This window comes from Achroia grisella, unplaced genomic scaffold (assembly GCF_030625045.1).
Source record: "Achroia grisella isolate CSIRO2021 unplaced genomic scaffold, CSIRO_AGI_Agris_v1 utg702, whole genome shotgun sequence".
NCBI classification, from domain to species: Eukaryota; Metazoa; Arthropoda; class Insecta; order Lepidoptera; family Pyralidae; genus Achroia; species Achroia grisella.
Window position 1 is genome coordinate 1,622,757 of NW_026712999.1, and position 15,623 is coordinate 1,638,379.

Genomic DNA, 15,623 nt, shown 5'->3' on the forward strand with positions numbered 1-15,623 from the left:
TGAGTGGAAAACCAATTGTGTATTAGATTCTCATTAATTTAAATGTTCATTTATTTTGCTGCGGAGTTTCCCAATAAACGTTGTGACTGTCTCTAACGAGCGTTTATATTTGATTTCAATTATGAGAAATTATATTAAGGACCTACATTCACTTAAGATCCAGATTACGTAGTAAGAAACTATGTATCAAAAGCTTCTATACCTTAATATTGGTACCTTTAAAAATAAAACAGGAAAAGTGCATTAGTAAGATCAAAGATTTAACTGACACTAAAAATATGTAATATATATTTATTCCGCGATTTTTAGGAGTCAATTGTATAATACACTTAAATAAAGATATTCTTAAAGAAACGCAGAACAAAAATATTTATATTAAGTATAATGTCATGTTGCCGAGCTATTGATAGAAGGATAGTTGAATAAAAAAAATATACAATATGAGGATATATTAATAGCGGTAATATACAGAGTTTAATAAGATATAACAATAAAATTTTATTACACTATTTAATTTTTAATACATATTAACAATGAAAAGAATTACTTTTTATCAATTTATTTTTTCCATGAAAATGTATTGTATCATGTATTTGAAGTGAATAAAAGGAGTAGGTACTCTATAAATATTGAGTTAGATTATTTTATATTAGTTGCACTGGCATTTCTCCTCGTCTATATTTATCACTTCACTTATCTCATGTCTATGAAAACAATTTAAAATATTTAAGTAATGCAAGTTAATAAATTACAGTAAATTGTAATGAATACATAAAGAATAAATAGTTAAAATATTTTGTCAATTATTTATAAGGATAATACAATACTTAGTATAGATACAACACTAAAGTTATATTGTGTATCTACTACACTTTCAATTATTGCAATTAGTTCTCCAATAGTAGTACACTAAATACAATTTTACCTTAGGTAGACATTGTCAAAAGTCGTCTCCATGGATCTTACCTGCTTCAACAGTTAGGCACCTTGCTTTATAAGCTGTGGTTCATTACATCTTAGTCCTCTAGAATGGCAATGTATGAGTGATCTGACGGTCGTCACATTATGCTGATCTTGGTGCTGTTCATTTATACAAGTAACCGTTACCACCATCAGGTGGGATGTTAGCGTTGTTGATATTCTTATTACATTAAAAATATGATTTAATTTACGACACTTTCGGATAACTAATATTCGAAACAGTTCATCGAATTTTAAAAGTGTAACGTCAGCATTACTGTGAATACTGTTATGTATACAAAGAATAATAGTTTATCTAACGCTTCGGCCAATTCTGCAGGTTGACAAAACGTGCTGACGTGTGTAACATTGGGGTTCTCAGATTGCATTTCTTCTAAGTTACCGTTTCTTGGAGTTACAATAGCAGCATCAGCATCATCATGACTATATGCATCGTTCATTACACTGTAGTTCCTGCACATCTGAAATTTTATGTCAAATTAGACACCAATTTATCCACTATGGTGTAGAGATATACAACACTGTCTAACTTCCGATGGTCTCGGGTTCAATTCTTTGGTCGTTACAAAGGTTGTTGTATTCATGGGTATGATGGTTTGTTTATTCTGGATGTTTTCTATGCATATGATGTATAAATTTACAAAAGAAAGTATTTCTATCGGTTATCTAATACCCATAACATAAGCTCTGCTTAGCTTGAGACTAGATGGCACTGTGTGAATTGTCCTGGGTTGTTATTATTAATAAATAAATGTAATAGGACTAAAAAATGATTAACTAAATTAGTCTAGTTACTAAACTTTACATTAAGGTAATATTAATAAAGTTTAGCTTAATAAACAGTCAGACTATTTCAGTTTTTAGTATAACTAATTTGACCATCACTATTTTTCAGTACACACTAATCAATATTTTTGTGTTTATTACATATTTAGTATATTTTTTTTAGTGTATATTTTCTTATATAATATATTCTTACCGTCATTGTAGGTAAACAAAATATGAATCTGAAATACGCTGAAGAGAGTGTCGTGTGAATTGGTCGTGTATCGCAGATAGACTTTGCGAGTTTTGTCATCAAAGCAACTTGCAGTAACAGGGCAATTAGTACTCCCACTAAAACTGTTATGTAGAGTACCACTGAAAAAGATTTTTTAACATATTTATATAATGGTGATATCGGTAATATATAGAATGGTGATACCGCTTGCACTATGAGTGACAACTGGATGAATATGAAATTAGGTTATTTAACATATCGTGGCCTTATTTACATGGCTTTCCACTACCAGGGAATACACAGCGAGAACAGCGACTTTTATGTATGTGTTTCCATAACTTTACATTAAAAAATTTAATATGTAGATTAATTATATTGGTGTAATCAGTTGGAATTTAAATTCTAAATTGTACTAATATAAATGTGAAAGTATATCTGTCTATCTGTCCGTTCATTATCTTTTTACGACTAAATAGATTTTAACGAAATTTAATTGAAGATATATCGTATATGAAGCCGGAGATGGATAATGTTTTATCATTATATTGTTTATATCATAACGTGATAACTATATTTTGCCATTCCGGAGAACTAAAATGTTATGCCTCTTGTCCCATAATTTTGCTACCTTATCTCACCATTCAACCGAAACATAATAATGTAATTATTGTTCCCATTCTTGATATAATTGGATTTGACTGTATAGATAGCAACGTGACCACCACTTGCGAACGCATCGATATATTTATATTATCATATAATTTAAAATTTTCACATCTCGTCGAAATTTTGTGAAAGCCATCCAATGAGGTTATTAATGACGTATTGAAATTCAATACATCGGACAAAATAAATGTGATTGCTAAATTATAGCTATCGGTTAATAATATAATACAATATAACTAATAATATAACTATATAAGCTTTTTAAAAAACAATTTAGTATTAATCCCAAGAAAGAAAATGTAATAAAATACGTTATAATTAACTTAAATAATATAGCCTAACCTCTTTCATAATAAAAACCATGGAAAAGGTTCTGGACCAACACATTAGAGCTACAATCCTCGAAAATGCTCCCCTGCACAGGAATCAACATGCCTACCGCAAGGGACATTCCACAGAGACCGCCTTGCTCGAACTCACCGACAAGGTCGAGAAGGCCTTTGAGGACAAACAAATAGCTCTATGTGCATTTCTCGATATTGAGGGTGCTTTTGATAACACGCCCATAGAGACCATCTCACAGGGACTCATCCGCAAGAAAGTGGATGAAACCACCACTCAATGGATCAAAGCAATGCTCTCAAATCGAACCATTAAAACTACTCTTCACAACAGTACGTTAGAAATCCGACCTACCAAAGGATGCCCTCAAGGAGGCGTTTTATCGCCACTGCTGTGGCTACTAACGGTACACCAGCTCTTAGATGTTATGACCAAAAACCAATTTGAGGTACAAGGCTACGCAGACGATTTAGTAGTCATGGTCAGAGGGTTCTGTGCAACAACAATATCAGACCGCATCCAAAGAGCACTAAACATCATAGTTAAATGGTGTAAGGAAAATGAATTATCAGTAAATCCTGATAAAACAGTAATTGTTCCGTTTACAAAAAGGAAGAAACTTGACAAACTTGTCATGCCTAAAGTAAATGGAAGAATATTAGAGTGCTCCAAAGAAGTCAAGTACCTGGGCGTAACCTTCGACCAAAAACTGACATGGAACACACACATAGACAACATAACTCAAAAGGCGAAAACATCCCTAGGTATAAGCCGACGGGTAGCGGGGCCCAGATGGGGAATCAACCCCAAAATTGCCCTATGGCTTTATACAGCAGTGGTGAGACCGCTTACCACCTATGCCTGCGCAATCTGGTGGAGGAAAACCCTCCAATCCACAGCTGCCACCAAGCTAAACAGCCTACAGAGAATTGCTTGTCTGATTATTACAGGAGCCATGAGCACCACGCCGGGAGCAGCTCTAGACGCATTATTGGACTTGACGCCCCTTCCTCTATTCATACAGGAAAAGGCGAAAGCCAATATGCTCAGAATAAGTTCCCAAAGGAGGATATCTTGGCATTCCCTGGCCATAAAAACTATACAAGACTCGATTATGAGTGATCCTATTCTGGGAATGCCTGAAGACAACATGGCACCAGAGTGTAACTTTGTACAATATTACAAAATCGAAATATCTGGAAGAGACGAATGGCAAAATAACCATACACCGTCTCACTCAGAGCATGACCTAGTCTGGTTTACAGACGGGTCCAAAATAGGAGATGATGTAGGATGTGGAATATGTGGTGTAAAACCCAAAATCTACAACTATATAGGCTTAGGAAAATACGCCTCAATCTTTCAGGCAGAGACTTACGCCTTAATTAGATGTCTGGAAGTAATCCTAAGCCTCAACTACATCAATCAGAACATATACATTTATTCGGACAGTCAAGCTGCTCTACTAGCACTTAACTCGTACGAAATCCGTTCTAAACTTATTAGAAACTGTATCCTGCTACTAAATGAAGTAGGAAGCAGAAATAATATCATACTGAGATGGGTCCCCGGGCATTCAAATATTGAAGGCAATGAGAATGCCGACCATCTGGCAAAGTTAGGGGCAAAAACCGTCCAACTGGGCCCCGAACCCTTCTGTGGTGTGCCTCGTTGCCTAAAACTGGGACATCTCAAATTAATAACCAAACGAGAAGCACTGAATCACTGGCAAGAAATGCCAGGATTAATACATTCAAAAGACCTTATATCGGGCTTCTCGACCAAATACTCCAATAGATTACTGCAATTGAGTAAAAACAACATATGCATGATGACTAGGGCCCTCACAGGACACTGCAAATTGAACAAGCATATGGCTAAGCTAGGCCTATGCACGACAAGTATCTGCAGATTCTGCCAAACTGAAGAGAAAACGCCGCTTCACATCCTATGTGGTTGTAGCCCACTCATGCATAAACGAAATATCTCCTTTGGAAAGTTTACACTCTTTCCCGAGGAGATAAAAACGATCGCTCCTAAGAATATCCTTCAATTCTTGTCCCTGACGGGTCTAGGTAGCGAACTCTGAAAAGGGCGAGCACAATAGATCTATGTAGGTCGCAGTGTTACAGGTGCTACACATCTGACAATAGCCCAAACCCAATAAAAAATAAAAAAAATAAATAATAATAATATAGTTCTAAAGTAAATTTTCGCAAAATGCTGGCAGCTACTTCGTTGAATGGCCAATATTCATACACATAGGGATCAATATTCCTATGTACCATGAAATACATATACAATAGCACCATGAATTGTCTTAAAATAAAACCTATTATAGTATAGGTTTTATTTAAAGTTAATTGTAACTACTATAGTAACCTTTCTTTGTGATAAATTTCATTATGTAATAACAGTACCCCTCACGTGTTGTCCTTCTGGAGGACTCCGATAACCTATCTCTTTATCCTGAAATTTCACTGCCATCTCTCATACCGTAACACTGCTTACAATGTAAGCTCCTTGGCGGCAAACATAAGTGAGATAGATGCATCTAGGCTGACAACTTTGTACATAGTCCCCCTTAGTACCAAACAAAGTATACTTCATAAATTTGCACATTTGAAAATAATATTTTTTTTGTCGGTTTTTCGGTTTAGGTTGTAAGAACTCCGAACTGACGATGGATTTTTTCAGGAGTCCACTCGTCTGCGCTAACGGTATACGCTAGCAGCGTGCCAGTGGAGGACTATAAGATGAACACGAGGTTAGGTAAGATAGTCCACCGTGACCAATTCATCAGGAATTTTAAACTTAAACTTGATATTTCTAGCAATATGGTTATTAATCTACATTACTAAAAATCTCTATCCCCACTGACGGTGGATTTGACTTATCATAAGAGTCTGTAATAGAGCTACATGAATAAAGATATTTAGATTTGATTTGATTTGACATATATTAGTACTTACGTATTGAAGGCACAGTATGACATGGAATCAAATAATCAACATAACATAATCCCATGCATACGACAATGATGCAGCCAATGTAGAACCATATTCGAGACATATTCAATGGCTCGCTCCAGAATGACAGCAATACGAAAGTAACTAGCACTGCAATCGATTAAAGACTGTTTAATATAATTATAATCGCAAACAAGGTGGTAAGTGGTAACCGTCGCATATACACATGAAGTCATCCACAAGTCATCATGTGTCGCCAGTAATCGTCATGCGTTAACATTCCGAAGGACTGAGATGTTATTTAGTGTTTTAAATTTAACGTACTCATTATTCGTTCCAGGGAACTTAATAAAAATAAAACGTGGTAAGATCCCATGATTTGCTAATTATTCGTAGGATGTTATTCCTTCTAATTCCGTAATTTCACTGCCAAACACAGTTTACAAAGTGCTTTGCGGTTTCTAATCATCGTAGGTTCAATTCATGGAAAGTTGTATGTACAAGTAGTAATAAAATATGTCTATCAGTTAATTAGCATGTCTGAATATTACAAGGTCTGTATATTTTGAGACTAGACTGCACTATGTCATATATACAGCGTAATTTAATAATGGATATTCAATTTTTCAATGTTACTTACCAATTAAGGAAACAAAATAATGGACTATTAGAGAATTTGATATGTCCTTTCCATACGTTATTTTATACTAATGTAACTAACTCTCCCGTGATTGAACCCAGGAACTATCGCAATACTTGGCTTATTTGCTTACTTATTTTTCTAGATGTGAGTCCACAGTCTACATTTTTTATTATTTCTCACATTTCACTGAGTATATTTGATCTAGCGTATCAATTGACGAGCGCATCAGCATGATTAGTATTAATTTGCTTTATTATCTACCGATAACAACAAACAAGTAACAGTACCTTGTTACCTAATAATTTTAAATGAAGTTCTTACCTAACAATGGAGTATAAAACACAATGTTATACGAAGTTGCTTTTCGTTTAAGACTAAGGGTAATGAGGAATCTGTCGCTTTGGTTCGTATCATTGTTTGAATTTGGATACATTTTATTCCATTGGAATGCGGGAACAATTTTTTGGTTCCAGCTTACTTCCCATTCGTTTCTCACGATTGCATCTATGTCTGAAAACTGTGGCAATTATATAGCATGAAATTAAAGGCGAATAATTATTGTTCCGTAATTTAAACTCTTCGTTAGTATTAACAAGCTGTATCACCGGTTAGTGTACTAGAGCAAAGAACTTTCGATAGTACTGGCTACCAAATAAATGACACAACTCCTTAAATTTAGAAGAATAAAAATTATTTTAAAATAGGAACTCATCCACATTACTAACAATCACCTTCCCCCATATATACAGTATAGGTTAGGTGTTTATGACTAACTCTATATATTATGACTTAATTATGTATTATTATATATATAAATAAATCTTTATCATTAAGTTCATCTATAAATAAGACAAAGATAAAACTTCTTTCTACCTATCCTTTATACTTACGATTTGCATTTTCAAATCTATCGGTTCAAGTAGTCCCATTGTAATTTGTTCATGCGAGTCCCATGGTTGTATCACTATTACACATACATATTCATCGTGGGGCCATCTGAAATTAATATTACAGAATTTGTTCCATGTAGAACCATCTATACTAATATTAATTCATAATATTAGTATAGATGGTTTTACATGGAAGTATGTCTGTCCATCTGTTTGTTATTTTTTCACAACTAAATGGCTGAACTGATGTTAATGTCATTTGAAGAATAAAAATATAGATAGATCGTATCACAAGGAAAGGATACACATAAATAGATAAGTAATAAATGATCCTGGGCAATTTACACAGCGCCATTTAAACAGAACTTGTGTTATGGGTACTAGACAACTGATATAAATACATAGTTTTTTTATAATACATATATAATATACATAACAAACACTCAGACCGATATAAACAATAATACTCATGAATACAAATGTTTGTACCGTGCGAGGAATCGAACTCGCGACTATTGAAAGTAAAGCGGTGTGCTAAACCGCAAGACACCGAGGCCGAGAAATAACTACTATAATATTAAGTAAGTAAGTATGTCTGTTTATAGTTCTTCACAACTAAACGGCTGAACGGCTTAACAGCGAACAATTAATAACATTTGTTACATACAGTATACATGTAACAAATGTTGTTACATATAGTATCTGTATATAACATATAGATATATTGTATTACAACGGCAAGGATATACTTGTTTGTCATTCAACTGATATAAAAATATATGTAGAAACATACCTATGTATAGTTGATGGCTCTGCTCCGTCAGCAGAGGCGTAAGCTGTGCTCATCGCCTTTACACATGAACAGCACTAGGCACATCATTGTATAATATCACACCTCGTTACCATTTCAGATGACTAAGATGAAATGCTTCTTATACTATAAATTCACCTAATCAACCTAACTATAAATTGCCTAATCTGCAGCTTACAACCGAAATTAAACTGCTTAACTAGGTGAGACTGAGAGGGCCACGCAAATAACTTGTGAAAGTCCTATGGTCCTTAATTTCATATTGATGGTGGTCCAGCGATTTGACACACTGTTTTACTTTCTATGGTCGCAGGTTTTTTTTTTGTATTCATAAGTATTATTGTACGTATTGATCTGGGTATTTACAAAAAAAGTAAGTGTAATTATTATACAGTTACTTAGTATTTACAATACTCTACTTAGCTTGGGACCAGATGGCGCTCTATGAATTGCCCAATAATATTATATTACAAACAAGTAGCGGCGCAGTATAAAGTTAGCCGACTATATAAATATAATATTTTTAAAATGTTTGTGAACAAAAAAAGATGCAACGACCTACTTATTGAAGCTTGCTGTGTACATAACACACCAAGACTCGACGGTGGATTTGAAGTGGAATGTTGCTTCGCCTTTGTTGTTCATTGATATAAATCCTGGATTTTTGGCGTCTAAAGGATTGACATCATCAGAACTGCAAGAAAAAGGCACAAAAATTTTACAAATGTCATAAAGTTGAAAAGTTTGTTGATTTAGTTGAATGCGCGAATTTCAACTACCGGTTCTATATGAATAATTCAGAGTTCGATAGCTTATTTATCTAGGAAAGCAATAGTCTAAATAACAGCTACTACCAAATATATTTTCATTGATGCTCCATCAATTATAAATATCCAAAAATGAGGAAAATGTTACGTAGACGAAGTCGCGCAAGTATGTATACTCGTAGAATATTAGCTGTCTCTCTCCATTTAAACTATGTAGACGAAATCATAATTATGCCCGCTAGATCTGTTGATGGATTTTAATACAATTTTCGGAAGGAATACTACATGTAATATATAATAGAAATCATTCTTACTTGAATACAAGAAACGTTGGTCTCCATATTTGATTGGAACGGAAATACAATTTAGTGATGTTTGCGGCCTCAGTTTTATTTGGATCCCAAGTCATGCTTTTGTCGGTCCAACTCTAGAAATTATTTCAGTTAATTATTTATAATAATAATGAATCACTAGCTATAATGTTTTAATGTGGAATACATGGAATATTGTAAAATGTACATATAAATAAAATAAGGTTTTTTTCCATTTGTTAAAAAAAATTGTACATAAAGTCTTCTACTTTATGTACAATAAACATATGTAGTTAAACTACATAGTCTGGCTGTAAATACCGGTATAATTAAAAATAAACAAAATATTACATTTGAATTTGGAATCTGTTATTCTTTTATGAATGTTCATTAAGTTTTCTCGTTTTCGTGCAAATCCGTTGTCAAATATTTTTATGATATTAAAATGGAGAACCGAATCGCTGTGATTGCAATACACAAAGTAGGTATGGAAAGGTAGAATAAAGAATTTACTCTGTAACAATATTTGTGACTAGACTAGGTGTAATTTTATGCTGATGTTCCACCCTCTACGTCGTGTTCAACACATACCTACAAAGTATTTGTGTTATCGCAAATAGAACGATTATAGCTTAATGACATAGACAGATAATACTTTCAATTTATAGATAGGATACTTATTAATATAGTTCAACGGGTCTTGAGACGAATAATATTATGGATATATAAATAAGGATTTAACCTCTTTTGAAATTTAATTACATTAATAACGTGTATGTAAGTTTGAAATTTTTGTGCAAGTTTCAAAACAACGTAGGATATTGCATGTGGCATCCGCCTATGCTAACGGTATACATTGGCTAGGCATTATTAGAGGTTAGAAGAGCCGTATCAGTTAGCACAATGTGGTGAATTAGTTCAGGTCAACCTGAGAGTGTATACTGATAAGAAATGAATGATTAGTCTCCACTACTTAATCATTTGTATGGGTGAGTGCAAATAGTAAACACTGTGGTGGGCTGAATGACCTTATTTAGATAAAAATAAAGCTATTACTCTAAATGACAGGAATAAAAAGAATAAAGAAATAGAATAAGAAAATAAATATAGCTAAACCTAAAAAGAAGGAGCAGAGATAGATTTTTTCCAAGGTTTGGTGAGCGATTATTATTTCTCTATATTATTTCTAGCACGGACAGTATATATTAAATTTGTAAATACACGCACACATGATAAGAATATTTACAAATATTTTATAATTAATTGAAAAAACCCAATGCAGCAATGCCCTTCAATACCCGCGTGATGAAGTTAATTTAATTAAAAGAACTTACTGTCACAAAAGATAATCCCGCGATAAGTTTGGATTCAAAGGCATCATATCTCGCATTGGTAACTACTACGCCCATTTGTATATCCACTTTTGTTTCTGGTTCTAAATTGGCCGCACGGCCAAGGAGTAAGGTCTTCTTAATCTGCTCGGATGGTGTTAGATTACGAGCCACTTCCTTGGAGTTTGTAGCTATGGTAACTTGAATAGAAATAATTTTATTAAAAATGTCAGATGAAGAAAATACATTACTGAACATTATCAGTTATTGAAATTTTGGAGAATGCATAATTTCACATACTACTGAGTTTGTTGAAATTTAACGTATTTCGTTTAAATGTAATTGGGAGTGGAGTTACGTCTTTTGCATTATTTTTTAATATCGGTGTTTCTATCATCGAAGTATTAGTCAAATATGAAAATTATCAATTTCAATTAGTATTGGATAGATTCCAACTCACTACGTTTGTCTAAGTCTGGGTAGTAAACCACGACGCTTTCGAGTATACGTTAAGTTATAAAGGAAAGAGGAATTAATAAGAGGAAGCTATTAAGGGCCTATTATGAAAATAAAATTAATAATTTTAATAATAGAATACCAGACGTTGCGTTGCTCCATTGTTTATTTTTTTCATATGTAAAAGATCATATTAATCTATATCTTAAGGCACCATCAATTTGGCAATTCAGTGCATCTACACATGATCCCAAAAACATTTAGGTAATCTATTGTAATATTAACCCTTTAAAAGAGATCCTAAAATATAAAGTAAGCAAGTATTACATGCTACAGGAATGTTAAAAATGAGTCGCGAGTTCTATACATTTGTTTTTATGTACACGACGGACTGCATAGTTTTAATAAATCATCACAGAGAAGGATGCATCAAGGATGCAGAATTGATGGAAAAGGAATAGAAAAACTTACCATCACTATCATTTGTTTCCCCTCCTGGCAATGGACAGTCGTACAAAAACTTGGCTTCCACACCAGCCCAAGAAGCAAAACTCAAATATTTTATATCAAGCGGGTCCACATCGTAGAAGCTTATAATTGGTAATATTTCACCTTCTCTACCAAATGAAATTAGACCATCTGTAAAAGAAGTGAGAAGAACAAAATATTTTTATTATGATCATCATTTTGAAACAGAGAAAAAGAAACTCATATTTAAAACTAAATTTTTGTTTATATTACATATTGGAACCTTTCGGCCTCTTGTATATACCTATTATATTTTTGTCATTATCCTTACCGAAAAGGTTAAAAAATAAGGTAATATTTGGAAATATATTTTAATATTTTAAATTTAAAGTCGAATTTTTAAACGTATTTTAGTTAATCCTGTTAGTTATAAAGCATGCAAGGTTTCCATATTTCATAACTATTATTCCAAGCGGAATAGTAACTGACATTTTTAACTGCCGATATTATCAGTAATTATATATAGATTGGTTTAAAAAAAATGAATTTGAGAAAGTTGAATTGGGCGGTACTGTTAATAATAATAATAAAAATTGATACGCCTAAATAATTAAAAAGTGACGTGAAATGTCTTATATAAATATATTTTTTATTATCATACATATTCTTTATTGCACTTAAATGCATTTATAGTCTGTCTGTTCATTAACAATAGTGTTCACAAAGGAAGAGTTATCTCTAAAAGACATTTCTACAGTCAACTCAATACAGCGTAGCGTAAAAAGTGTTGAGTGAGTCAATGTGCAAATAATAATTTAATAATAATGTTATTAAAAGAAAATACCCTTTGATATTGTTATATAAAATCCCCTAAGTTCCATATTGGAGAGTACGCCGTGTGTTTTGGATGAGACCTTTGCATTTCTTCTCAACTGACGTCGGAGTTCTGTAAACGTGTTTCCTCCACCGCCAACCACTGGTAAAAGATTACAACACGATTTTAGTACTTAAGTCCATCTAATTGGGCATATATTTAATATTTGGCTAAAGTAATGAACCTCTGTCATTTTACAAATGACTCACTTTTTTATGGACATTCAGGATGAAAGATGACTGATGACTAATGCAAAGCAGCAGACCCATATAATGCCTTTCGTGTATTTGTGGGAATAATTTTTATATAAATAAACGTAAAAAAAGCACTTTTGAATTGTCACACTTATTCTAATACTCATTCGGAAAGCGGGGTCCTCACAGAAAGGTCGAGCAATAAACGTAAGTTTGTCCTTGAAAACTAAATTGAATAATTAACTAAAACGTAGTACACAAATTACTTTTTAATTTCAATTATAATATGAGTATAGTTGTAAATAACAGTAGAAAAATATGAGTATATATACATATATATACCTATTTCATAAACAGGGTCAGTAGCGCTGGGCCGCTTGACTGGAGAAAGTAATATGTGGCCATTACTGGTTGCTTGTATAGCTAGGTGCATTTCAAACATTTTGTTAGGGTCTGAGCTAGCTCTCATGTCTGATTGAATCTGATAAAACGTATCATAGCTGTACCCATGTTGCGAGATGTGTTCTTTGCAACGCGTCGCCGCTGAAATAAAAAAATTACTTAAATCTACACTAATAATATCTATGGTCTTGTAACGAATATACTCAGAAATCCTGGACCGATTTCAGACATAGGATAAAGACAATTACAATACGGCAGTGTTGCCATAATATTAATGTTGGTTACCAACAAAAACCATTACAATACAACTTTATATTAACAACAAATTTTTATAAACAAAATATAGCTCAGATTATTGATACTGATAATGAAGCTACTGATTATATATGTGAAAGTTTTTTTTAAACTGGTGTCGATCTTTTTGAGCTTATTAATTTTAATTATAGTATAGATCTATGGTAATGTTAATAATTATAATTTTGCTCTAATTACTTATTACATAATTTTAAACTAGATCTTTTCGCAAAATGTCAATAAGAGATCAAATAATACCATCAAACTTGTATTTTAAACTCGTAAAAACTTCCGACAAGTTTCAAGAGAGATCGAGCGCCCGTTTAATATTTAATATGCCAGATATCTTTTAACTATATAGGGATTGTAGATTTAAAGTAGGAAATAATGGGACAAGGAAGTAGATTTTTTTTTTTCATCAAATTATATGCAAAGATTTGTTATTTTTATATGATTATTAAGTCCAATGCGCAGTGCAGAACGATCTTAGAGATTACATTTGCACTATTTGTAACTAAAACGATACTCCCCCGAATAACAGTAATATAATATTAACATCTCACTTTATCTACTGCATATGTCTTTCAGTAAAAACTTACGAACGATACGACAGCTATTTAATATTGCTCATTTTTGCAATGTGATATATGTATTCTGTTATAGATATAATTATATTATTGTCTACGGGGCGCTGGAATTGTGGTAGAAAGTTAACGCCACCCATTGGTAATGATATTATGTTCCTTGGCGGGTGGATAGTCATGGTTAAAATTTGTCCCATGTTTATAAAGAAGATATATTTGTGCTTTATTTCTCTAGTCGCCTTTCTATGTGAAATGGGAATGAAAACAAAGTATCGTTTCAATTCGCCCTCGTACACCCTAGTATTCTTTTAATTAAATACTTTTTTAATAGTCGGTTGCAAAATCGGGACAAAGTACAAATAAAAATAAAACGTGGTTACCATACGACTAGATCTACTTAATTATTCAGCTTAATGACTGGTGAGTTTGATGTAAATACTTCGTTAAACTCAAAGCAATAATTTTAAGTAATTCAATATTCCTTCAGTTTGTATGAATACGGTTATGCACTTCCGAAGAAAAACGTCGACACGTAATAAAGTCTTAGTAACCCCCAAGTAAATACAAAACTAATAAATTAAAAATACAAAGAAGCCAAGATCACATAGCGCCATTTATTCCCAAGCTGTGCAGATCGTGTATTAATGGTACTAAACAGCTAATATAAATACTTAGATATTTTTTAAATACGTATCTAATATAGATAGTAATCATCTAGACCAATAAAAACAATATTCATATTTGCATAGTGCTAGGAAGCGCGACCATCGGAAATAAAGCGGTGTGTTAAACCGTTAGACCACCGAGACTTTATATTTATAGGAACTAATTTGTAACTTAAAACTATTTTTAATATGTCAGCTATACAAAAAATTTCATGAAAATCGGTCCATTGGTTTAGAAACTGCAATGGCATAGACATACACACAGATATTCACATACTTCAAACTGATATCAACTCTCTTTTTCTGTCAGCTGGTTAAAGTAGTGACACTAAAATTACTTACTGCTTCTTGTATATACGAAATTTGCATCGGCATTTTTTAACCAAACACACAGTAATATAACTACTTTAGTCCAATCCATACTTAATAATAATGAGATAATACGTTAAAAATAAAAATAAATATCAACAAAGCTGTGGTTATACAGTATTAAGCACAGTTTTTAACTGAAGCAAATAAATTATACGATATAAACTTGTTATGTGGGCGGAGGTAGTATTGCCACTTGAAATTTTATAATACACTACCATCCTTTCCCGTTCTCGTCTGCTTTACTCCTAATAGATAGTTTATGTTTAACTAAATTAAACTAAATTAATATGTTTAACAAATAGTTTCTGGATTTGTGTAACCAACATAAATACATAAAAAATTAAAAAAGATGCCAAAAAGACTATAGGATTATGATATCATAGACACGTGTTCTTGCATGTTGATTTTCGTCGATAATTTCAAGCGGGAAAGTACACTTTCTACTTATCTTGACTCAGCTATTTTTAAAGATAAAATAAACGAAGGATTATCTTGTAAGTACATAATACATATATATATATTTACACTATCTCCAAGCGAACACATGAAAAAATAGAAATTTACATAGTTATAATATAATGTACATCAGGAGAAATTAACTAA

General features: G+C 32.6%; 1 protein-coding gene across 1 annotated transcript; it reads right to left on the reverse strand.

Moving 5' to 3' along the window:
- Window positions 1-449: 449 nt before the first annotated feature.
- Window positions 450-15,144, reverse strand: LOC131850086 (neuronal acetylcholine receptor subunit beta-2-like). The gene is made up of 12 exons (XM_059200239.1): window positions 14,991-15,144; window positions 13,046-13,246; window positions 12,480-12,611; window positions 11,639-11,806; window positions 10,715-10,911; window positions 9,384-9,496; window positions 8,865-8,996; window positions 7,492-7,597; window positions 6,923-7,118; window positions 5,962-6,108; window positions 1,961-2,121; window positions 450-1,442 (listed from the first exon to the last, which is right to left on the reverse strand). The coding sequence occupies exons 1-12, from the start codon at window positions 15,067-15,069 to the stop codon at window positions 1,215-1,217; spliced, it is 1,860 nt and encodes a 619-aa protein (XP_059056222.1). The 5' UTR covers window positions 15,070-15,144; the 3' UTR covers window positions 450-1,214.
- Between the last annotated feature and the right edge of the window lie 479 nt (window positions 15,145-15,623).